Source organism: Athene cunicularia (genome assembly GCF_003259725.1).
Source record: "Athene cunicularia isolate RWA chromosome 5 unlocalized genomic scaffold, athCun1 chr5_part1, whole genome shotgun sequence".
Taxonomy (NCBI): Eukaryota; Metazoa; Chordata; class Aves; order Strigiformes; family Strigidae; genus Athene; species Athene cunicularia.
In genome coordinates this window covers 13,280,555-13,306,640 of record NW_020799101.1, presented here as the reverse complement: position 1 = coordinate 13,306,640, position 26,086 = coordinate 13,280,555, and the positions used below count along the sequence as shown (strand labels likewise).

General features: G+C 35.5%; 1 protein-coding gene across 5 annotated transcripts in view; it reads left to right on the top strand.

The window, feature by feature from the left end:
- Positions 1 to 26,086, top strand: part of WDR25 (WD repeat domain 25) — a 90,276-nt gene that overhangs the window by 22,177 nt on the left and 42,013 nt on the right. For all 5 annotated transcript variants that reach the window (XM_026849501.1, XM_026849500.1, XM_026849499.1 and 2 more), the window contains one exon: positions 15,911 to 16,058. In XM_026849501.1, coding sequence (XP_026705302.1) covers positions 15,911 to 16,058 — 148 coding nt within the window. The remainder of the gene's footprint in view (positions 1 to 15,910; positions 16,059 to 26,086) is intronic.

Genomic DNA, 26,086 nt, shown 5'->3' with positions numbered 1-26,086 from the left:
AAGAAAACAAAGTTGTGTGTTTGGAGAGAGACTGCAAAAATAAAATATTTAAAAATGGGCAAGCTGTTTTACAACTGACTTGTTTCCTAGATAGCCACTGCAGAGCAGGATTGTCTCTATTACATTTAAATGTCAGGAATACGCTGAGGGAACACACTGTGTGCTGCTGCACACATTAAAGAAAACCTAGGCTCTGTGGAAAACAGCTATCCCTATCTGTAGTGCAAACTTTCTTTGTGTCAACAGGTTTTATGAATATCCAGGGAGCCAGATGTGAACCTCTGAGAAATCCTGAGGTCTTTTGGGCATTTGCCTCCTGTATTTCCAGATACTAGAGACTGCCATTGTGAGTGTCCAGGAAATGCAAACACCCATAATATAATAATCACTTGTATCTCACCATGTTATTCTTTACGTGATGTTCTTCAGCTTCCAGGATTTAACAGTATTTATCATAGCCTTCACTGTGGATAAAATGTGCCTTCAGCAATCCAGTGGAGACCCACCCGAGCAGGAATTCCCGTGGCAGAGAGGTTTGGACCTTGTGCTGCTCTCCCTTAGTTGAATTGTCAGAGAGGATTATGGAAGGTAGCTTTGTGCTTGGAGTTGTTGTGTGGAGGATCTTTAATTTATGTAGGAAGTATACACTTCCAATTCACATGCAATAATTCAATGTGCTTGTTAGAAGGCATAATATTCATAGCATACATAGCACCTTGTTCCAGGGGAAGCAGGAGACCAAACCATGTAACCAGAGACCTTTGTCACTTGGACCATAAACTTCCTGTATGCCTTCCCCATTACTTTTTCCAGTTCTTAGAGACATGTAAAAATCATAATAGCTCAGTAATGGTACAAACAATTGTTATAAAGCAGGATGTTTTCCACAAGAAGCACAGGAAAGTTTCTCAGTCTAAGTGACCCTGCTATAATTTGAACAAGTGAAGGCTTCTATATTGTACATTCATCCTGCTAAATAACATTTTATGGGGAAAAAAATCTTGAAAAGATTTCAACCAAAGTTTATCCCTGTAGCCTTCAGGCTAGGTGTATTTTTCAGAGCAGTTTAAAAATGTCCTGTATATTTTTAAATAAGCTATCACTATAAATTACCTTTTTTGGTGCTCTCTTGTTGTCCTGGCTGAACTGATTCTTGTACAAAAGTTCTCTGCTACAGCTAAAGTTTAGTCTTATCCTTAGTGTCACTTAAATAATCAAACTGCTTGTTGTGTTTCTGAGAGTGTATTCCACACTGGGAAATGAAAAGATCTGCTCCTCAAAACCTTTACTGCAAGAACTTAATCACACAGTGGGCTTGGAGCCATCTTTTCACCTGTTTCTGAACTCCTGCAGGATAAGGCTATTTCTGTGGAAACACATCAAGCTGTTAAAGCTGCCCAGCTGCCAAAGGTGGCTCTGATATTTTTTTCTCTGAAGGTAAAGATCACTCCAGCCTGTTTCTAATTGTGTAATACAGCTTGAGTAAAATGCTACTGTAAGCTGTGGTGGGCAGTCCTGAATTATTCATCTGGATATTAAAATATGTAGTCAAAGTACCTTCAAATCCATGATAACCGTAATGTTTTTTGTAGTTCCCAATATGCCTAGATTAGTATAGTTTTCAGAGGTTTCAGCTTCCCTGCCTTTTGGAGAGATGAGCAAGTGCTGTGTATAATGTGACCAATTCACTTGCCTTCCCTTGAGGGCTGGGTACTGCAGAGTTTACACTGAAACCAGCAGTGGAAGGAGTTGTGTAGCACAGAGGGTGCTGAGCTGGTCTGAGGAGCGGGCATCTCCATCTAAGGGTATTTGCTGCCAGCTACACTGCTGTTCTGCAAGGGTCCTGCTGGCCTTTAAAGGGCTCTTAGCCAACAGGACTATGTTTAGAGTGGTCTGATATCAGCGAAGACCAAAGTATTTTCCCAAATCGGAATAGAGGAAAGGGGATGAAATGCTCCTCTTACCTCTGGCATCTCCATTGTTTTGAAATGTCTCCTTTTTAAGAACAAAGAACTGGAAAAACGCTAGCTGTCTGCCAAAATAAAACTCAAAACAAGGATCAGTGCACTTGGAGATCTTGATCTCATCATGTGAAAGATTTGTGCTGCAAATGGCTGCAGTTTTCTTGTGTATTTTAAAATGATACATGTGATATAAAATATTCTAACAAACAACTGTGCTTTTGCAGGAGGAATCAATGTGTTTTAAAAGTCTGTTGGTGCAATTCCCCTGAAGTTTTTAAATGAGCAGGCAAGATAAAATGGTTTCAGGAGAATTTTGTTAATAATGATGTTTTGGTTTCAAGGAAGGAAACTGGAACTGTGAAGATTACACTTGGCAATGTAGAAAAAAATACATAAAAGTATCAAAAATAAACACGTCAGTTTTCTCTCAACTTTAATGCCATAATGAAATGTAACCAATAAAAAATGCTAGCAACTGCACAATGATTCTGTTTCAAACAGATTTACAGCATGGATTCTAACCAACATATGAATTAAAGCTCTGTTGTGTATTACCAGAAACTAAGTTGCTTTTTCACACCAATCTGTGTACCTGCCCACCTTGATTATAGTTTAAATAGATGACAAAATTTGATAGTTCTCTGGTGGTTTAATATGTCTCCTCAATTTTTAGTTTATATCCCCCTGACTGGGATAGCATTCATACCTGTAGAGAAATTCAGATGATGTCTAAGGAACACTGAATTGTGTTAGTGCTTTTCTTTGTTGCCCACTTCCCTGGAAGTATTTTTAAAGAGCAAGATCATCTTACTGAGCTTGTTTTAATATTTTTTTTTTTTTTTAATTTTTGTGGAGGTGGAGTCTGTGCTGCTAGTACTGTTCATTAAACAAGATACATAGGTTCTACTGCATTTAGTTTTGATTTTGTCACTTTTTAAATGTTGCCTTGTATTCCACTGTAATACTTAAAATAATATTAAAACTAAATGCGTATTTGATATTGTAGCCCTCAGCCCTGTTTAACAAACAAGCTTCTTTGTCACACATACTGTACATGAGTAAACTTTTGTGCCCCTACAACTCAAAGTTTGATGCCATATCTTAACTGGATGTTTACTGGAAATGCTAGAAAACAATGAACTCAAGTCCGATGGCCCATTACTGTGTTATAAAGCTCATTTAAAAAAACCCAAACTGAAACCACCAAAACCCCCTTTAAACAAGGATTTGTAGTTTGGTTTTATTTTCAGGTGAATATGGGAGTACTCCAATATTTAAAAATGCTCTGAAGTTTCATTTTTTAAAAAAGTCTTTAAAAATACTACCTCAAATTTAAAAGCCTTTTGTTTAAATAGTGATCAAAGATGTTAAGAATTAAAGCAGATACTGATCTCAAAGTATTAGGACACTTAAAAAAATAGAATGCTGCTTTACCTTGCTGTTTAATGTGGTATTTAACATCAGACATGCAGCACATTATGGGATACTTTCATTTGAAGAATCTAGATCGGTCTCTGCTATTTTATAGTACTGTTGGCACTATTCAAACTTGTAATTGATTTTAAGTGCGTAAGTGGTTCGAGTTATTCCAGATATTGTTTAAACTGTATATATAGGTGTTTAGTACGTTGATTCTGAAGCATGTATTTTATGTGGGCTGCAGAAAATTTTTTTACTTTTAAATAGTGTAGAATATTCCTCAAGGAAGATGCACTGGTTCCAAATCTCACCCCCTTCCTGTCTTCAGCCAGTAATTATCAGAGTTGAAAAATCAACTACTGTTGAAGTTAATCCATTTTCATTTATTTTGGGTGAGAGATTGAAAGCTGAAGTACCTTTATAACAAATGATAGGCCAGAGCTTGCACAGTAGTGATCATACTTCAATAATTTAATGATACTCAAAAAATATAATTTAATAAGTAGTAGTATTGTCTTAAGTCTATGATTACTGGATCCCCGCGAACAAAGATTACTGCTAAGGGATCCATGAAAAGTGATTGCATTACTTGACAGTTGGTTTAAGGTAGCTGCATAGAAACCTACTGGGGGTTCCTTTCAGTTCTGGAAACAGAAATAGATTGCAATCCACTTTAGTATTGCTTTTTTTGGAGATGCAGTTGATTTTTGCCACTTAATAGCATATTCTCTAACAATACCCATTAAAAACTATATTTAGTAACAAAATGTCTGGTTATTGTTCCCCTGAGCCCCTCTCCCAAGCGGTGTCTGTGTTAGATTCTGCCCTGCTCATCGGCTGGAACACGTTCTGCTCCACATTCAGCAGCAAGTAACTTGTGTTGTGATGTGGCTGTGCCGGTGTGTGGAGAGAGGATGCTGCTCTGTAAGCGTTGTGAGTGCTCCGATGTCACAACACACTGAGGCCCAGGCAGGTCTCTGACATGTCTTCTGTCTTTGAAACTATTAATCAGTCACTTCACTGAGGCAGAACCATGTCGGAATAACTTCTAGATTAGATTAGCCTTGTAAGTGCATCTGCAATAACCCAAACCTTCTGCAGGGATGATTTACTCCAGTTTTGAGGGAAATGGTCTTTATGGTGGAAAGTGAAGCAAAGGTTAGAGAATCTCTAGACTGAAAAGTGAAACTATCTTTAGTGTCTAAAGGTGAAGAATCACTACATATTTACTGAATGTAAAAGTAATTTTGCAATATTTTTCCAGACCCAGATGCTTTTCACGTCGTATATTGTCTAATTGTCCTTAACTGCATAATTATGCAGTATATGTATGAAACCACTGATTGCTTAATCAGAAATTAAGTGTTGTTAATATTCCCGCAGTTAGGAGGGTAAGTTATAGTAGATGCTATAACATTGAGAGATTAAAATCGAAATTTTCAAATTCAAGCTAAAGTTTAAAGTTTATCAACCCTCCATTCTCAACTTCCATTGGCATTAATGACCTCTCGGTGCCAACACATCTGGAAATTGCACCACTTGGATCTTAATTCGTACATAAGCAAGCAGAAGGCTAACAAACTTTGAAATTACAACTAAAAGACACAAAATGAGGATGATGTATTATTGTGAATTAAATGACTCTTTTTTGTGAAAATTGCATTCCTCTCTAAAATGATGGTATGACTTGTAATGAAGTAGTTTACTGTTGAAGTTAAACATTATAATGGTCTTTTAATGGCACCTTAATGGCCTCTCTGAGGACTTGCACTGAAATAAATTTACCTTTTCATAATTGCACTTCATAATGGACTGTAGCAGCACAATTTAAGGTTTCCTTAATTCCTTCATTTGTTTGTTAAATATAACAAACCCTGTAAGTTACCTTTCTGTCAAATAAAGGAAGTATTAGTTTGTGGGGTTTGTTGGTGTTTTTTTTTTTTGATCGTTGTATTAGGTTGTATCTTCCACACACAGATATTTTGTCTGTCAGCAATAAAAGACAGTAACTGATTTTCATACAATTTTATCTGCATTGTGTAATAACAGTAATGTGTATGACTTGATTTGCCATCAAAGAGGAAAATTTCTCATGGTACACTATTTCATGTGTATGTGTGACTCAGAAGCTAGGTGTCATGAAGAAATAGATTGTTACATATCCAGTGTTTATGTTATTCTGTGCAAGTAGCCTGGAAGAAAGTGCCTGTTCAGTTATTTTTGTGAAGCCCAGGTGTTGAATGAAAATAGTTCACTATAAATCTGGCACAACTTCAGCTTCACAGGTACAGCTACAGATATGCCATAATGAAAAGAAAATTTTACAGTGAGTTGCTGTGTCATGAAAGCATTCAGATATCACTGCTAGTGAATAACTTTGTGTTTTCATGTAAATAATGTGGCAGGCCAGGATTTCACCCTGAGCTTGTTCGTACTTTGACAGTTTTATTTCAGTTCTCATCAGGTATCAAGGTAAATATCCTTTATAAACGAACTAATTCTAATCTGTAGCTTCAGTTTTTAAAGGCAGCAGGGCTTATTTCTGAATAATTATGTAATACTTTAGCATTTATTTAATTGAGCGTTATTTGTATTCTGATGTTTCACGTTGCAACATCCATACATACATTATTTGTCAGTGTTTAGGAACATTTTATCTTGACATGAAATGTGTGTGTATGTGCTGTCCAAACAAGTGGAAGGGAAGGCCTCCCTCTGAGAGGGTCACAAATTGCTGGGGGATTGAGCTTGCTTGTCTAGAAACTGCATGTAATTAACAGGGGAAGAATGCTGAAAACCACAAAATCAAAATAATGTCTTGTCCCAGCTGTCCTTCATGTCTGTCTTTTTGTAATTCCAGACATGAGTAACGTCCAAGAAATAAGAATTCACTACCGTCATGTTTTCTTTTTCCATTTCTGAATCAAGGGGATGCAAAAAGTTATTTGCAGGTGAGATCAGTATGTCCTGAGAAAAATCTAGCATGTAGGTTAAAACCTTAGCTTTTGATACAATGGCCATGTAGAATTTGCAAATCTGTTGATAGAAATATCTATGAAATGTTTATGTCAGTCTTGTTCAGTCTTTTACTATTACACTCTTTAAAAAATAATTTACATATTTCTTATGAGTTCTGTTTGCCAGTTTTGACTTGAAAGGCTCCCATGGAGACTATGTTAAATATTTATATTGCAAAAAGCCAGCCAATTCATATACTTTAAAACTATTTATGTTTTTAGTTTTGACTGGCTGATTAGATTTTCCTTGTGCTACAAGTTAGTTTTTGAAATATGGAATCATTAGCTGTATTTCCAAGAGTAGATGGCCAACAAACAAGCTTAGGTTAAGCTTGTCTCATTATGAAAGCTTTACCGAGAGCATTCCCTTATTGTATATAATCAGATGGATAGCTCTTGACATCGTGGTGTGGGGTTTTTGTTTTTAGAGAATTCTATTTTACTTCTCTTGTGTCTCCCTTTCTCAGCTGAAAATGTCAGTGTTTTATTTTAGTCCATTAGTGTTTTCTTAAAATCATTTTATAGGATGCTGGCAGCTCAAAGTATACTTTTGATTAGGTTTTTATTTTCTTGTTAATGGTAAAACGACCCAAATGAAGCTTCACAATTAACAATTATGGAGCCTTCCTTGGAGAAAAGGCTGCTGAGTTTCTGTGGGAGAGAAGATTAAAATAAAACACACCAAATAATTGGAAATGTATTTCATAGGCAAGCTTAGTATGCCTATGTGCTGCCTCTTGAAGCTAAATGTAGTCCTTATACTTAACTCAGTCTTTGCTGGATTCATTAGGATTAAAGCTTGTTGACATGTTTGCAAATCAGTTTTCATAGCACCAACTGGTTTTTAGTAGTAGTACTGCTAACTTGGTTATTAGTATGCTACCAGTATTATAACTTAAAATGCTTCTGCCTGGATAAAGCCCCCTACAAAATAAGAGCTATCTTAAAATCTAATGTACTATTCTTTTTTTTTTTTTTTTTTTTTTTTCAAAAGGGAAGATTTTCCACCTCATTGGTTTGATAAATGTGCTTGAAACATGTTGATATTATGGTTTCTGGTAGAAAAAAAAAAAAATGGAGTGAGACCTTATGCTGGCTGTCTCAGTTAATTGAATTTATTAGATTTTGGTACTTTCCTTTCTCCTTGTTCTACAGTAATGAGGATAGTCTAGTAATATACTATCCAAATGTGAGTTCTCATTCAGGTATTAAAGCAATAATATAGTTGGCACTTTTTAATCAGTCACTATTCCTGTGCTTTGCATTAGTAAGAAAATAGTGTTTTGAGTTATGTCTGTTAAAAGAAGAAAGTTAGTGGAAACTTGTAAGTGCTTGCTCAAATGGCAGCATTAATATATACTACTTACACCATGTCTAGATTAGGAAGATGGATGTAATTTAAAATATGTTCCCTAGCACACTCTTACACATTCCTGGAGCAAGTGTTGAACACATCTGAAAATGTGTTAGCTTTATCTAGCTTCACAGAATCCCGTTGAAAAACTTTTTTGGAACATGTGATTAACAAATTAAGCTGGTATGGCCAAAATGTCATCAATCATTGCCTATATAACAATCTGAACATCTATTTACATCTTTCATAATTGTATGAAATTAAGTTTATTAACACTTAGAGGTTATACACTAGGCTAGAGCTTAGCTCGTATTTTTCCCTGGACCTTAGTTCTTAGTTTAACTGCATGTTTAGACAAAAAAGTACAAAGACAGTGATGCATTCTGTAATTCTTTCAACAAATTTTACCTTCTAGTAAAACTGTAGTATTGAGCTCATTGTTTTAAGAAGACGCTAATTGAAACAACAATGAAACATTCTAAATCTTCCTGCAGTTACTATAGGAATTTATACATATTATGTTACATGCCTATTCAAAATCAGATTTTTTTTTTTCAGTCATGCAGTGGCTGGAGAGGCCTACGTAGGCACTCAGCTAGGCACACCTACCAATTCTAATGCTTGGCTATTTATTGCTTTTCAGCTATTTGCCATTTTTTTCCTCTCTTTCTCTTGCCTCAGTTCTGTGAACAAAAGAATGTACATGTTTATGGGAGTGACTTCTGGTCCTTACTGCCATTGGTTAGAGATATCCAAGGGGCACTTTTAACTCTTGCAATCCTCATCCAGGTGGGGAATCAGAAGAAGCAGCAGCAAATACCTTTTTGTAATTTTTCCATGGGACTATTTCTGCCCTCTGGCACATTGACTTTTGAAGAACCTTGAGCCTGATTTGCAAACTAGAAAAGACATGTTTTTCTGTAGATAGTGTAGGACTTCCTTTTTTACTGTATTTATTAGAAATTGCAGTATTTAGCTATTGATGAGATCAGAAAAGCAGTATGGTTCAAGGAGTACCATTCTCTTGAATCTGTGCATGTTAGCAGATATGACATGTTCACATTTCAGAGACAAATTCAGTTCTGCAGTTAAAAAAAAAATTTTTTTTTTTTCTTTTCTCCTTGAGACACATAAGGGAGAATGTTATTCCAAAAAGGGAAAGGAGAGGGTCATGTCTCTTCAGCTTCACAAGTCTGTGGAGCAATCTCAGCATGTGTTGGAAGGGAGCAGAATATGTTCTAGTCAAAAGCACAGTAGTAATTCTTCATGCTTCCTGTAACTCACTACTCTCCTACATCATCATTGAACAGGGCTGTTTCTTAAATGCCATCTTTGTATTTAATCAAGAAGTTTGAAACGATTTCTTGCTGTTGTTCATGTAGTAGGAGTCATTGACAGAGGAAGTTGGTATTTACAGAAGAACGGCACAACTTGGTGAAATTGAGGGGGAAGAGTTCTGTTATTTTAGTATGGATGTTATGTTGAAATTAAGTTGAATCAATCCATTTAAAATTTTTTAAATTTTGTTATGCATCCTCCAGAAATTAATTTCTTGTTTAGTATTCTTGATTGGCTCTGCTGTAGTTCCTTTATGCATGCAAATTCAAAATGCGTACAACTTAATTCCTGATACTTTCTTCCAGCCTCTAATTTATCACAATTAAATCATTGTTCTTGGATTCACTGTGCAATTAGTGACTGTTTGAATAGATGCACCTTTCTCTTTCTAAAAGTAAGTCTGCTATATTTTCTTTTCTGCAGTCTAATTTGCTTGGAGGCAAGCACATTACAGATTATCATAGAATGACAATAGAAGAGACATGCTCAATTCCTAATTTATCAGTCTTCATATGCTTGATGAATTCTCACATTATTTTGGTTATTCTGCTGTCACATTTTTTTTTTCCCTAGGAATGGATACCTAGTTTTGATGGTCAGTTAGATAATAGCCTTTATTTTGTATGCTGTGAGCTGGTTGATAGCATAGCAGACCCCTGAACATTCTACTGTGGTTGCTATTTACTTGAGTATCAAGTGCTTACCCTCTCTCTTCTGTTTTCTTTTGTGACTTACCAAGAGAGTTTTTATTATCTTCAACCTAAAGTACTTTATTTTCAGGGGCTGTTCTCCTGAAAGCTTTCAGTCAGAAAATAGCATCTGGAAACATATAATCTATAATAAATTTCATCTGTTACATTGTTTAGTTGCTTATATGATTTGTGAACTTTTGATTGTGAGGTTGAGGAGATCTGGTTATGTTACCTAAAATCCTGATTAACAGTATTTTCACAATGTTCCTAAGCTATACAGGGAAGCAAGGAACTTCTGAAGCCTTTTTTAGTTCCAAATATTATGAAAGATGTGAAAGAGCAATTGAATTACAACATGCCTCAGAGAAAATAAAAGAAAATTGCTTTTGTAAAGAAATGTCTAGTGATTTTGTCACTTGGATGTTTGTAACTGCCATTTTGGCCCCATATATTAATCCTAGGAGATAACTATGTAATCACCGTACTTTCTATAATATGAGAAGAAATGAAATGAAAGCAGTTAATGGAAAAGAAATGGAAAGGCAATGTTATAAATAGTAAAGTACAGAAGACTAAGAACTAGTAGTGTAATATGAACCAGCTTGACACATTAAAGGCAATTTTAATAAAACTGGAAAAAATGCAATTAAAGTTTTCACGATATCTTAATGCCAGAAGGGCACTGAAGAAAATCTTTGAAAATAACTAGCTAATTTCAAAGCTTTGAGTCTTGGCTGTTTATTTATTTCAAATATTGGAAAATTCATTAGTTTATAATTGTAGATTTAGGGAAGTAATACAGTAATATGTGCCTTTTCCCTAATAACCGTTGCAGATTTCATTGGTTTTGGGATGCTTTATAAGAGGAAAGGATGGACTGGTTACTGTTTATAATGTAAAACATTGCTTGACAATGTGGCAATAAGCAGTATTTTCAGAGTAGCAGGCTGAAGTGTTTGCTTTTAACTTTTTAGCTCAGCAATTAAAATCACATCTGACAACACAAGATAAGAGCAACCTCAGGTTTAATGAGAATTTAGTATTTAATCTAGAAATAATACTGAATTCTTGTAAGAATTGAAGTCAAGCAATAACACTTAAAACAGTTGATCTCTTGGTAAAAATATTTGAATATAAATCTGTCTTCCTTTGACAGATGCGTGATAGCATCTAGTCCTATAATACTTGCTGCACATGTTTAAATACCTATGAAGGAAGATATATCTCAGCCTGTGTATTTTTTAATGAACTGTTCCCCCTGCCCAAGTAATTTATTATGTACTAAATATGTAAGCCTTTATTCCATGTAAATCTATTATTTTATTTTATAAACCTTTATTTTAAAGGTATTTATTGCCAGATATGCTTAAAGTTCAGCCTTTGGTATTTAAAATAAAACTTTCTAAATAGTTCTAAGACACTTAATTTCTTAAAAACACTTACTGTGAAATTAAAACTGTAACATGGTTGTTAACAACCATGACTTTTTAAATTAGTGTTGTGGCCTTTGCCTTCAGCCATATGCAAATCCTTTTTCTGAGCTCCTATGTAGATGCCACTCAGAAGAATGAGTTTGGGATCCTTCTTTGGTAAAGGGTCTGTAATTCATCTTCCTTTTTAGCAGAGAAGGCATGATCAATAACTTCACTCACTTGAAATAGGAAGTTTTTAATGGTCCTAATTCCTAGGGGAGTCTCTTGTCCCATTTAGTACCAGGCCCTGTAAAAATTTTCTTTTGAGACTGGAGTCTGGTGGCTGTATAGTGAAATAGTTCTATATTGCTTGCAGAATTGCCATGCTCTAAAACGGTTTAGTGTCTGTTTATTATTGACCTTGGTGAATTAGGGTACATGCTTCTGGGTTCAGGCATCATGTTGGATGTTTTTTTGGGATGCAAATCATTTCATCATCTCCGCTGGTTATGCCCATGCAGTCTTTCAGGCTTATTGTTCTATCCTAGTTTGAGCCAGCATAAAAGTAAAGACAGAAAGACTAGAAAAAAACAGTTTCCAGACAAATTATTTTTGAAGAACTCAGCTATCTCAGTTGACAGAAAAACCCTGAAATACCTTTCATCCTGGAGAAACTGTTAATCTGACATCTCAGTGTTAGGCAGAGAGAAGCAAATTTACTTGCAAAGGACTTATCCCTTTGCAGCCTCTCTCCTTTTTTAATGACAGTGGCTGCCTGTACAGAGTAAGCACCAGCTACTGAGCAGACATTAATCTCAGTCTTTGGATAGAATATGTTGGAACTCTCCCTCTAGCCACTTTTTCTCCTTATTATTAAGCGTAGAAATACACAGTAATAGGGAACTACTTAAGAGACTCTCTAAGAAAATGCAGACTCGATGGTGGTTTTGCAATGATTCTCTGATTGGATTTGAAGCATTTTTCCTTGGTAATGACATATAGTAATTCTCCATTTGTGGGTGTAATATGGTTAACATCTCTCTCACTTCTAGACACAGAATGGTTTTTGTAACTTGGGGCAGGCGTTGTGTTACAGCTGAGCTTTCACAGCTCCCACCTGTTGATAATTTCTTATTTGTACAGAAGGTACATAGCTTGTTCTTTAATTGTCTTATTTTCAGTTCTGCACACCCTTTTTTGTTTCTTGATATGCAATGGTTCACCTTTGTATGATTCTCTGTGGGCATGGCTGCATCTCTTAAGTGATTGCTGAAGAGCTAACTGTAAATATCAAAAACCACTTCTTGCAGATAGTAAGTAGAGCTTCGCTTTTCCTCTGGATGATGAATATTGAAACTTAAAACTCTGAATTGTTCTCCAGGGGATGCACTGCACCGTATCCTCATTACAGCAGGGCACACACTAACGTATCAAAATTACACTGAGCTAAATTCACCAGGTATGAGACTTGAAGGAAAATCCTGGGCAGGTCATATGGAACCATACCTAGGATTGGATGTGCCCAAATGAAGCTTGCAGGGCCTTACCACTGCACAGCAGGACAGAGTCTGCCATCTTCTGCTGCCTTGTTTGACGTTTCTTTCTGCTGTGAAGCCACAGCAGATGTGGCACCTCTCAGCATTATTTAAAAGCACATTTGTAGCCTCCAGTGAATTTGCATTGGACCACATCTTGATGGAGGTCTGTGCTAACTCTTCTGTCTGAACTGACAGCTTGTACTAAGCATTGACTGTGAGGTTTGGTAGCAGGGGCTGCAGGGGTGGCCTGTGTGGGAGGAGGTTGTGAGCTGCCCTGTGCTGCTGCAGCTGGTTCCAGCTTGCTCAGAAATGGATGAAAACAGTTCACTGTGGGCCAAAACTTCAGAGGAGCGTGTGGTGCCTCTGTTCACACATATTGAAGAAAGGGGAAAGCCACAAGGTCACATCTGCAGAAATATGAGGACACACAGAAGGCAATGGGAGGAGATGGGGAAGAGGTGTGCGCTTGGAGAGAGGGAGCAGAGGAGCAGTAAGAAGCAAAGAATAGCAGGTGAGAAAGAGTAAGGTGCAAGGAGAGGCAACAAGAAACCTCTAGGCCCTGACCCCTGCTTCCTGCAATGGCTGTTGTCTCACTGAAGGGATGTGGAAGGGACCAAGCATAACACCCAGTGAAAAAAGGTGAAACTTGTATGAGAATAGGGCAGGAGTAGCACTGGACTTAAGGGGGCCTAGGGAGGGAAGGTGCTGCCCTAAGTGCTTGTATCCCTCTTGATCTTGTTTCCTCAATACCTGAATCTGCAATTAAAAGTTTAAGTTAATTGGCAATAAACTAAGTGAATTTCCTCAGTCGAGCCTGCCTTGCCCATGCAGCTGTAACTCCCAAAGGCATTGCAGCACTGCCATTACCTGAGCAAAAAGAGCTGATGGAAGGCGTAACGGTGGAGAGAAATGTGATCTTCGGTAACTTGTCCCTTGTGCGTGGTCAGTGGTCTCTTCCATGAGAGTTGATTGTTTGTTCCATTTCATATAATGGAGAGAAATTTGCAGCTTTAGACGTGTGCTTTTTCCTTTTATACAGCTTTTTTAAATCAAATGGGAACTCAGAAGTGCTGTTGAACTTGCTTTACTTCATCCTTCTTGTGAAAATTGAGTTTTCATACTTAATCAGTAAAACATGACAGAAAAATATCTGAAGCATGTACTACCTGGTTTTCCTTTCATCTTGATTCATTCATTAGCTTCCTCATATTAAAAGCCCTCTAAGACACAGTTAACCCTTTTTTAATACTGTGAAGCTTGAAATGATCATTAAAAATCATTAAAGCAGAGAAACTTAATTTCAAAAGCAGTTCAATATTAAAATTTTCCTGATTTCTTTTCTTGTGAATAGGGTAGAATACTTAGGGTATGGCCATCACGGTTCCAGTCTTAACTGACTATCCAATTAATGGTAATTGGTTGCTTTGCATTGCAGAACTATGCTCTGTTCTAGAAGATAGTTTGATGAAATAATTTTCTGTAATGGAATGTTGTCTTCTGAGTGTGGACTATATAATAATGATATTGTCAGTGAGTCCTTTTTGTCCAGTAAGAAGAAAATAGAGTTGAAGATAAAAATACATTATCAAAAGTCTTGCTTTTTTCTCCCCTTTACATTCTCCTGTATTGGGAATTGTGCTGTTGCCACAAGAAAGCAAACATCTACTTATCTTTTCTGATTTAACAAGTTGTTTTGTTTTTAACATCCTTTAATATGCACAAACATGCAGTCAGTTTTATTTTGGTACTATGTTCAGTGCTCTTATGGTGACATACATGAAGGTTTAATTTGATCTCACTTTAAAAAAGTCATTTTTTGTATTCTGTTAATTGCCTAGTCTGTTCCCAACATTAGATAAACAATCTTACAATTGAGAAATTGATTAAAATAGAAAAAAAAAATCAGAATAACCTTCTAAGCTCATAGGCAGTGTTGTTTTCATCCTGCAGATTTTTGCACGCTGAAAATGACTCATCTCAAAGAGAGAAGTACCATGTAGTAAAATAGTGACTTTACAGCAATGAACTGCCTTGGATTTACTGAAACTGCAATAAAACTATCATGAAACACTGTCAAAGTGTTGATTTATTTGTACCGCTAATATTAGAAGTAATAAATGTAGGATTTACTGGTATGGTTCTAGCATTTGTTACACATTTTGTTAAACAACTCAACAGGTATTTTATTGCATAATCATAAGATATTTTATAGTCTAGCTTTTACTGAAGCAGAATATTCATAGGAAAATAATTTTGATGCTTAGACTTCTCTTATGTAAGTAAGCAGACTGGATCTTTATATGCATCATTTGTTGCTAAACTTCTAATTTTATCTTAAAACTATGACAAAAGGAGCACCATGAAAGGATGCGGTTTTGATTATTGTGAAATATTTTTGTTAACTGAAATTGTAATTCAAACTATTTCTATTTTCTAAAATATTTTATTTGGAAACAATTACCTTTCTCTTTAAAAATTATTAAAAAAATATGAGCAGAACTACTTACGTTCTGAAAATATTAGTTGTTATATAATTTTAAAGAATTGGATAACAGTAGAATAGGATTTTTAGAAGTGCTCAGCATCAATCTAATTCTGTCTAGAAGAAACTGAAAAATGAGAGGACTTAGACCAGTCTTCAGAAATCTCTGTGTGGCTGCATGATGATACTCTTATCTGTCTCCTCAGTGAAGTTAAGGTAAAATTCTACCTAATTTACAAACTGAGTGAGAAATATGATAATAGCCTATCTATAGGCAGATGTGAAAGCTGTAATCTGCTAGTATTCCTCTTACTTGATGGAAAGCAAGATATGATAGAGACAAAAATTTGGAAAAAAAAATTATTTAAAGGGAAAATTTATCTTGATACATCCCTGCACAGAGGTAGGACAGCATTATGAATGGAAAAGTATAACATTAATTGCCACTGAGGATAGTGTAGACATTTCAAGAAAGAATTCAAGTCATAAATGTATTACTGATTTTTACCGTGTTAATAAAATGCCCTAATTCTAATCAACCATGCAATTATTTCAAAAAGATTTTTACAACTTAGCCGATACAACTTCAGAATGCAAAGCTTTCTCAGACCCAATGATTTGCTACAGCTACTTATCAGTACCCTGAAAAATGTACTGTGATTCTTTACAAGTTGTCCTTATCTTTCTTTTCAAGGTATGGGATGCTGTAGATACAGGGTGCTGTTTAAAAACTTACTCCTGTCACTCCTGTGCTGTTCGAGCTGCCTGTTGGTCATCTTGTGGAAGAAGGATCCTGAGTGGAGGCTTTGATTCCATGCTGCATTTAACAGATGTAGAAACAGGTAAAGGTCACGTAAAGGTGCATTATAGTCCTATCTTTATTGAGTACAGATAACTTTGGATCTTGTTAGCTTTATTCTTTCTTCTAAAAATATAGATAAAATCTATAGATCAATATCAGAATTCTTGAATGTGTCTTCACTCAAAAAAAATAATCTCAGCAATTAAGGGTAGTTGGAGATATTTAAGAGAACTGAAATATCTTTAACTTCATGATCACATGTAATTTCTGTTGTCAGACACTGCACAGATGAATAGAATGAAATGTGTATTTTTTTGTGCTCTGTCATCACTCATTAAAACGTTTGAAGAGCCTCTTAAGGCTGTGACATTTATACATATGGTTAATTTAAACAGGCTTGTACCTCATTCTCAGTTGGGTTGGTTTTAAGTTAATTAGTTTGTTTTTTTTTTTCTTCTGAACATGACCTTAATTAGGAGTATAGGAACTTAAATTCTGGTATGAAACCTTGAGACTGAACCTGTGTTGCTTTGATGCAGTTGTGAATTTGATTTGGGATTTGATTGTTATGAACTTAACAGCTAATTTCCTGGATGCTTTCTCTCCTCATGTCTCCTTCACAAACTAAAATACTTCTAGCAGCTATATTTCTTCTCTCCTTTACGTAAGTTATCAGCATTCATGCAGCAGCATTCACTGGGGCTGTGCATAATAGGACACCTCTGTGTGTGTATAAACGAAGGATTAGGCCTAAAAATAGTACCTTGTCAAATAAAGAGATGCAATTTAATTTTCCCACTTAAATTATTTTTAAATGTTTAAATTCTGTGAAGTTGCAGGTTTTTTTGTAAGTCTACAAAGGAAATCCTTACACAAATTAGAAGCAGTTCTTGTCTAGGGGGGGTTTCTCTGACGTAAAAGTATGAAGAACATTGTATGTGAATATCTGAAGAGCAGAAGTCCTATTCAGATGAACTGGGAAAGTGGCCAAGGAAATTTGTGAATATTGTTCACATGAAAGGAAGATTCTTTTCCATGCTCTAAGAATTTATTTTTCTCAGCATTTGTCATACCAGAAATATTTAAATTCAGTGATGGCTGGAAGGGAACTGTTGTAGATTGGGGATGGAAAACGTGACACAGTTGTAGAATATTGATGTTTAAAGAATATTTGGGTTTTGTAATGGGGAAAAGAGCTTTATATATCTGATGTACTAGCAGTACATGAGGTTAATATAGCAAGTCATTAATTTGTTAGACTTCTTGTCTTTTTTATTATTTATTTTCAATCTCATTGTAACAACCTTCTCATTTCTAGTCTCATATATACCTGAATTTTACTAATCCAAGTAGATTTAATTTTGACTATAATGCTTTCAAATTCTAAATAGAATAGCTGCTTTCTCTTACGGAGGCTCTCAAATAAACAAACAGTAACCTAAAATTAAAAATTTATCATCAACATAATTAACTAGCCCTCTACAACCATTCAACAGCAGATTCGAATGCCCATGAGAGGACAAAACACTGCTTCCTAGAGTTTAACAACAACCCAGAACGCCCTGTCACAGAACAGCCTGGGGTTTAATGACGACCAAATGATCTATCACTCACGTAAAAGTGAGGACACTCAGCCTCGAGGAACTTCTCAGGGCAGCGTCCTGATTCAAGTAACCTCAAGGAGTTTCACTGTGCAACATCCCGACCCAAGGGGAGAGTCTTTGATCCCAGTGTGCTGCTCCAGGGCAGACTAGTGCAAAATAGCTCCCCTAAGGGCCTCCATTTATACCCAGGATGAATCTGATCCGTGGCCAGTAGCAGCTCCCATTGGTCCGATGTCCCAGCTACTGTGAAGCCCTGGGAACAAGGGCATGGAAAAAGGAAATCAATAGCTGCTCCACTTCAGCAGCCAAGAAGCCCTGTTTTCATCAGGGGTGGGGTGTGTGCCTGCTACGCCTTCTTAATGGGATTCATAGCAGTAGAATAGATTTTATATGCCTGAGTCTTTTGAAGGGACCACTGTGGGGAAATTAATTTTATAAAATTGTATAACAAATTCCAAAGATTTGTTATTTTAATCATGTACTTTAATTTCTAACATGTTTTTGATTTAACTATCCAGTAATGGGATAATAGTCTAGATTAAGTTGACTGTAGTGGTTCATCTGAAAAAAATGCATTTCTAGTGTTTTACGCAATGGCGACAATAACAAATTATATTTACTTATTTTTCAAAGCAGATAAGCTTATAAATGATTCTTTCTTTACTGATGTGTGAGTTACGTAGTTTTTCTAACTACTTAAATAAGCTGTATATGTAAAGTCAAAAGGGATGTTTATAATCCTCAAAAATACCAGATATTCATTATTACCTTATTTCAAGGACACAGGATTCCTTGTACCTCTTGTGAACTATGGTTGTAATGTGGATGTTTGGACCTGACTTTATATGTGTATTTTATACACATATAATTTGGAAAAGTATTATATGAGTGATTGGAAATTTATTCTGTTTTTTTTTTTTTTTTTTTTTTTAATACATTTCAGTCAGTTATTTTCAGAGAAACAGGGCAAGCAGTTTGCCTCTGGAATCCAAATCAATGTGATATAAAAAGCCTCATTTCCATTTGAAAAACACTAAGGCAGCTATAAGATTTTGATTTACATTAGTTCACTGAATCATTCATTCCTCCTCACTCTTCATCAGTGCTGAGATGATTTCTTCTTTGATTAACTTCAGATAGATGTTAGAACTGTTCCTTCATAGAGAACTTTTAGATACTTTTTTGGACTTTGGTCTTAATTACTTTCCATTGCTAGACTGAACTAACTACCAGCGTATTTCAGTGCAGTAAATGCATGCTGGTGGGATTTATACGTAATAATGCTGTCTTTAAGGCTCTGTGCTCTTGTGTCTTGTGTATGTTGTTCTAGTTCAGCATTTTTCTAGTCACGTTTACTAAAGTCTAATCTTTCTTTGTTTTCAATATATATTTTATGTATTACATCTGTGTTATAAAAATTGCTACATGGCCTTCACCGAAAGAAACCTAACTGTTTGAAGAGAATTGCTTTTAAAAGTTTAGGAAAGGTTGAAAATATAGCTTGGTATATGCAGGGGATTGGGCTGCTCAGTTGGGAGTGTTTTGTCATTTTGTGTTATTTTTCTGTTAGGAACATAGATTCTGCCCTGTTAAATCAAATCTGTAGTGTGTAGACCCAGCTAATTATTTGTTCTGGGTCTGATGACAGCTAGTTATGAGATTCTTCGAAGGAATGTGCCAGCATTGTGGTAACAAACAGTGCTAGAATAAATTCTCCAGGAATTTTTTTTTCCAAGATTGGACTATACTAAGTTTGGGGATCCCTTGTCCTAGGATATGGCGTTTTCTGGTTTCCTTTTTTTTTTTTTTTTTTAAATCTTTGTGGTCTGAACAGCATCAGAATAGACACAAACACTGAAATCTCAATCACAAAGCAGAAGTTTTGTTGGTTTTAGGATAGAAATCCTGATTCAAGGGTGGAAGACATCTATGACATCTTATTCTGCAGTTTTACACCATCAAACCTCTTCCCCTTGTCAAGTGTATTTAATTGAAGTTCTTATATATAAGAAGATCTAAGGTGCTGCAGGCAGGAAGAGTGGGCTGATTCGGTCCTCATAAAGTTCAACAACAAGGTGCAAAGTCCTGCATCTGGAATGGAGTAATCCTGTGCAGCAAAACAGGCTGGTGTTAAACTCCGTAGAAAAATACCCAGAGGTCTTGGTGCTGACTGTGAATCAGTAGTGTTCTCTTGCAGCATAGGTGATCAACTTCTTCAACTTCATCCTGGGCCAGATTAGCAAGTGTTTACCTAGTACACTGAGAAGATGATTCCAGGCTCTTCTCAGAGATGTGCCTATCTCAGAGATGAGAGGCAAAGGAGAAATGTAGGAACACAGGAAGCTTTTTGGCTCAACTCAGGGGTCACCAAACACTAAAACAGGCTGTCCAGAGAGGCTTTGAAGTGTCTATATTTGGAGATACTCAGAACTTCAGTGGACAGACCCCAAAGTAACCTGCTGCAGCTGGACCTGCTTTGAGTAGGAGTTTGGACTGGATGACCCCTGGAGGTACAACCTACATGATTTGTTCGTGCTATGATGAACAGGGAAAGAGAAAAATTCAAATTATTGAGGTACAAGGAATTCACTTGTCCTGGTTTGGTGAAAACAGATGCTGTTGCACAAGTCTTCTTTTTCTAAATTAATTTTTTATAGATCATAATTTATTATCTTAAATGGTCATCTGTTGTCCTAACACCGGCATGTCAAGCTGAGACTGTCCACAAATGTGGTTTTCTTGAGAACTGCTGTACGTATTCAGAGTATGGCTCTGATCCAAAATATGCATAAAATGTTTAAGAAACTCATGTTTATTCATGCATCATTCACCTGAGTAATTCTGTAGTTACAGTTTGCATGAGGAAAGTTCAGTACTGCAGTGTGGGGTTTCATAAATATTAGTATATCCAAAATTTGCAGCTTAGCTGCCTGTAAAGATTATTGCTTAATACTTTTTTATTGTCCTATTTTATACACATTATTTCTTCATAAAAATAAAGCTTTTTGAAACTTTTCCCAAATGTGATAATAATGCAGCAGTCTGAACTTGTGACACTCCCTGTTTTTGTTCATGTCTACTAACGGCACACTTGCAGTCATTTTCTACTAGTGATAGTTCAGACACTTTGTTACTTACATAGTAAGTAGTGCTATATTCAGAGTACTGAAAAAAAAATGCTATTAAACCAGTTCCAGGTCAAGTACATTTGACATTTAACTTCTGTTATGTCCAGATGTAGTGGAGATACTCTACCAATTTCAGAAGGGTAACTATTTTAAAAATTATAGCTATTTTATTTTTGGAATATGTGTTACATTCATCAGTGGATTCTTCATTAGTCACAAATGAATTGGTACAATAGCATAGGCAGAACGTTGGCTGGGTTAATACTCTTTGCATATTGTAGATACTTTTAATTTCTTTAATATTACGACAGAGGGAATGTTCCAATAAATTTTGGCACATATCCTATGTTGCCAAATGCTGCGGTTGTATTTTAGTTTATGGATTGAACTTGATTTCAACTATAACTTCCTCAGAGTTATAATGGGGAATTTAAAGTTTTCACATTACCATGGCCAGGACACTGAAATTAGGCTGTTGTTTTTAAAGAAAAGTTCAGATTATATATAATGTAGACACTTAAATCTGGTGGTTTTTGGTTTTGTTTTTTTTTTTTTCATTTGTTTTATTTTACATAATTTTGAGAGTTTCTTAATGCAACATTGTACCTCCAAGAGAATGGTCCAAATTTTCTCTATTTTCTTTTGTATTTTAATTTGGTAGTCTTATAGATAGTCCCATTAACATTATTATTATATATTAATGTTATATTTTCCTATATATAGGGTATATCCTATTAACATTATTGTTAATGTAATTGCATTTCTTCATGTAAGTTTTAATGCTCATACATAAACATCACCTCAGGAGAGCTGTGATTTTCTTTTCCTATTCCTCCCCTTCTCGCCCAGTGTTATGTAGTTTTAATATGCATGAAGGTTTTATACAACACCTCAGAAAAAAACCCTGTTGATCAATTTTTCTTTTTTAAAATCTATTTTATTTTTTTCTTTTGAATGCGTACATGCATCTTTGATGTGAGGTCAAAGGTTCCCCCAAAATTCAGTGGTTTTAAGTAATGTATTGAACATAGTTTAGTGGTCACTCTTCAGCTAGGAGGTAACAGCATTTTACTTTGTATACTCACTAATGTAAAGAATTTGCAACAAGAAGAGAGAAAAATATATATTTGGGGACATTTTTAAGGGTAAAAGATAAAATTATTTAATATTTCAAGCACCCTTACATGCCAGAAACTTGTGACTATGTAGGGGAAAGAATTAAACACATATAGTCAGTGTAACTTTAGTTCTTGGAAAAATAATAAAGCAATTTGTAAACACACCAAGATACAGTGAATAAATAACAGTCAACATTGATTTGTTAGAACAGATTTTGTCTGATCAATCTAATGTTCTTCTCACTACTGTACATGAGAGAGTGTGTGACTATAATAAGACTTTTTTGATATATTATCTCATGTCTTTCTGTAAACACAGTAGGGAAATCTGTTCTGTTTAGCAAGATTACTCTTATGTCCTTGTAAGTGTTAAGCTTCACTTTTCTTTACAGATTAGTGTAAGAGGTGAATGGTGGTTTTGTATTATGCAGATAAGGGTGTGAATCTGAGGACCACTAAACACAGTTACAGAATCATCCTGTTTCAGTAACTGTGCTGATGTTCTGTGAAAAATTCACAATGTTAAATAGCCTTTAAAATATCTGATTTCATAGTTGAGCATTTTCACCGTAGGCTGCAGCATAAAGTAGCTGAAACATATGTTCAAGATATTTTTAAAGATTTTTTTTTCATGCTGTGTGTTATTGAATTACTGTGTATTAATGAATGAAGAATTGAATTAACACACTTTAAGAATATAAAACACACTGCAAAGATGTAGTAGATACTGTTACTGAAATTGTGAAAATTAAAGATTGAGAGAAATATTTTCTTTCTGCTTTGGAATAACAACCTCTCATATAGGAAAATTATATGTGGTATGGATTTTCCCTCAATTATGCAAATAGATTTTCAGAAGATGTAATTTTCTACAGTCTATGAGTTGGTTGAGTCTTTGTTATGCTGCCTTTAGGAACTAAAATGCAATAAATATATACACAAGGTATATACAAGCTTGCTGAATTACACATGTTGTATTCTGTTATGGATAAGAGAGTCTTCTCAAAGGGCATCTTTTGCAATATATAAAATAAGGCCCCAAAAAGTTGAATAATGTTAATGAACTGAATAATTGTAGAGAAAAATATACATAACTGTAAATACCAGCTTCCAGAGAAGTGAAGCAGGGTCTCCAGCAAACACTGAATCTCGATTTCTCAAACCATGGGGCTAGGTTCCAACACAGCGTATTTACATCCTGAAAAGCAGCAAGTTCTGCTCATAGTAATGAAGCACACTAAAGTTTGTACAGAAAAGGACTAAGAGTTGATTGCATTGTTCTAAAATACTGAATTGCATCAGCTACTTTGCCCCATATCATCTTTCACAGTGATCTGTTCCATCTCTCAGATGGATATTTTTCCTAAATTTTTGAGGTTCTGAAAGATAGAGGTTTCACAATAGAGGTTTTCATAATAGTGCTAAAGGTTTTATAACAGTGTGGAGAATATGCCTCAGCACTTCAGCCCTGCAGGCCTAATACCTAAAAGGGAAGGGTTTAAGGGATGGATGTTAGGAAAGTTCATTTTGCTGGGTTCAGGAATGTTTATATGACAAGCAGTCAGACTTAGATTCTGTGTATTGTGCATAAATTTCAGTTCTAGCAATTGGAGAGTTTCCTTTCTGTAATGTTGTGATCCCCTCTTTTTGAATATGTTGTCTGCTGCTGCTTTGCTCTTCTACATTCCAGCGTTTTTCTCATTTTCTCTGACATGCCAGTAGAATTAAATTAATATATACATCTAGTAATGCCAGACTCTTCAGAACACTGTTTACTGAGTTTCCAAAAAGAGACACTTGATTGAATTTCACTTTGGGGTGTGAGAGAATGAGAGAGTTGTGTTTCAAATTGTATTAATTGGAAAGCCTGAGCTTTTATGATTAATGTATTGTGATTGCTCCTCAGGCCAGTCAAAAAGCTAGCATGGTTAATATCTGCATCAAATGGCAATGTAACAGCTTAAAATAGGAAAAAGAAGGATGTTAAAAAGTGTAGAGGTGAATAAGCTGCCCAGGTTGTTTGAATGAATTTTATTTGTTTTTACACTGTGATGTAGAAATCATTGCACTGCGTTATCATTATGGTGTAATTCTATTAGTGACTCTCACTGAAAGCTTTTGGATAAATAATGGCCTCTAGAAGACAAGAAAAGGGCAAAACCAGTGCCCAATTCTCTTTAAAACAGGAGATAGAATAGGGAATTAGAGAGTTTTAGTTTCTGGAGAAAATACCAAGCAAATGGTTGAATTCCTTGCAAGTAGTTGGGGATGAGATTGAAAGATAATTAATAACAAATTATGTTAAATTAATCTTTCTGTGGAAAAGGTAACAGACCTTGTATTAGCTGAAATGCATCTTGAATTTAGTGTACATCTCTTTTGGTTGTTTCTTACGACTTTCCCATGTCTTAGGCTAGAGAACACGACAGCACAAAAAACGTATGCATTATAGAAAAAGCAGTTTTCAGAAGTTTTGTGGCGATAAAGCATATTTTAGTAAAACCAGTTAAACAATTAATGTTTGTCAGAAGGTTAGACGATGAGTTCCACTGGATAACTTATAAGTCTAATGTCATTTAGACAACACATTTTATGGAGAATAGTGACTGCTTGATGCATCCTTTATAAATCTGTTTGACAGGATCAGTGCAGGTAGGCTGCAGTTTTGCTAATTTGTGGTTGCAGTACCATTGAAAACTTGTTGATTATACTCCCAGTGTTTATTAAACTAGGTACTAGTAGGAATCAAATTCCTTTGGGAGCAAAGTGCTATTAAACTGACTAGTGAGCCTCCATGGGGAAATTCAGCATTTTTTCCAGTGCTGTGGATGAGAATAAGATGCATGTGTATGTGGCTTTTGTAAAGCCTGCAAATGATGCCTGGTAGTGGTGCACATGAGAGCAGTATCTTGTGGCTCCTATCGTATAAGTGATGATTTTAATACTTTCTTCCTTCCCTGTGGAGTCTTTTCTTTTTTTCTTCTGTAGCTTTTGGGGTACTGAAAGCTCCCATAGTAAGAGATGGTCACTGTTGCATATGACTTGTAGAGAGAACCTGTGCTGCTCTTGACTTTTTTTTTCTCTTTTTGGGGAAGGAACTTATGTACTGAGTCGAGTCTTTCACACAAGAGTGATAGAGTGGCCCTTTAGATCTTGCCTGGGTAATTGACAGAGAATCTTTTTAAAAAGAACAAAAGACCCCTACAAAAGAACCAGTGTTCATGTAAGGCAACACTCACCCCTATCTTACACTCCCTACAATCTATTTTCCCTGCCCCTGCTATGAACACATGCGATGAAGTAAAATCTCTCTTCTCTTCTTTAAAACGAATAAATAAATATTTTGATAAGTCTTAGCCTCTTGACTGTGTAAGTTGAGTTCAGTAGATGAAGAAAATGGAACTGATGATAAAATCGATGTGACTCCAACTCATGAAATAAGCATAAAAAACCCTTATATGAATGATTTTCAGTATTGTTCACCAAGCAGTATTTACATCCATCACTAATGTTTTTAGCTCAGAGTATTGTCAGTTAAGAAAGCCTGTCGTAAAACAACTCTCACTTGCTGAAAATGTAGATTAATAAATATTTTAAGAAGCTTTTGTCATAGTATATTTTTTTTTTACTTTTGCTGTACCTTTTTCACTGTGGCTTAAAGCAGTAACTTTATTTAATGTAGGTCTTTATATGTGATATGTAGAATATAAAGCACAGTTGAAATTGTGAAACTGAGCAAATGTATTTATCTTGGTCCATGCTGCAGTTCTAAAAACTGTATTTCAGTGAATGTACATTAATATCATGAATTTTTTAGGATGAAAGGAAGCAGCGGACTGTGGAGAAGTCCTATAAATTAACCTAGCTGAATTTTGTTGCCTTCTAAAGTGTCGACAATTCAATTGATACTAACCACAGGATCCTGCAGAGATTAGTGTACACAATTAAATGTTGGGAACAGTGTATCCATGGGAACAGCTATTGCCTTTATATGATGGTATGCAAATTATTTCCTACTTTCAAGATGAAGTTTCACTCCTACCTTCACAGAAAGTTAAGTAAACAACTCAAGAGTTGTAGTATAGTTTGGGACGTGTTATTTCTGTACAGATAATATTTTGTTCTAGTTATTTTTATCCCACTGTAAAAAAGGCTATGGCTTCTCTGTAGGGAAACATCCAACCATAAGATTCATAGATTTAGTCCTGCATGTTGACT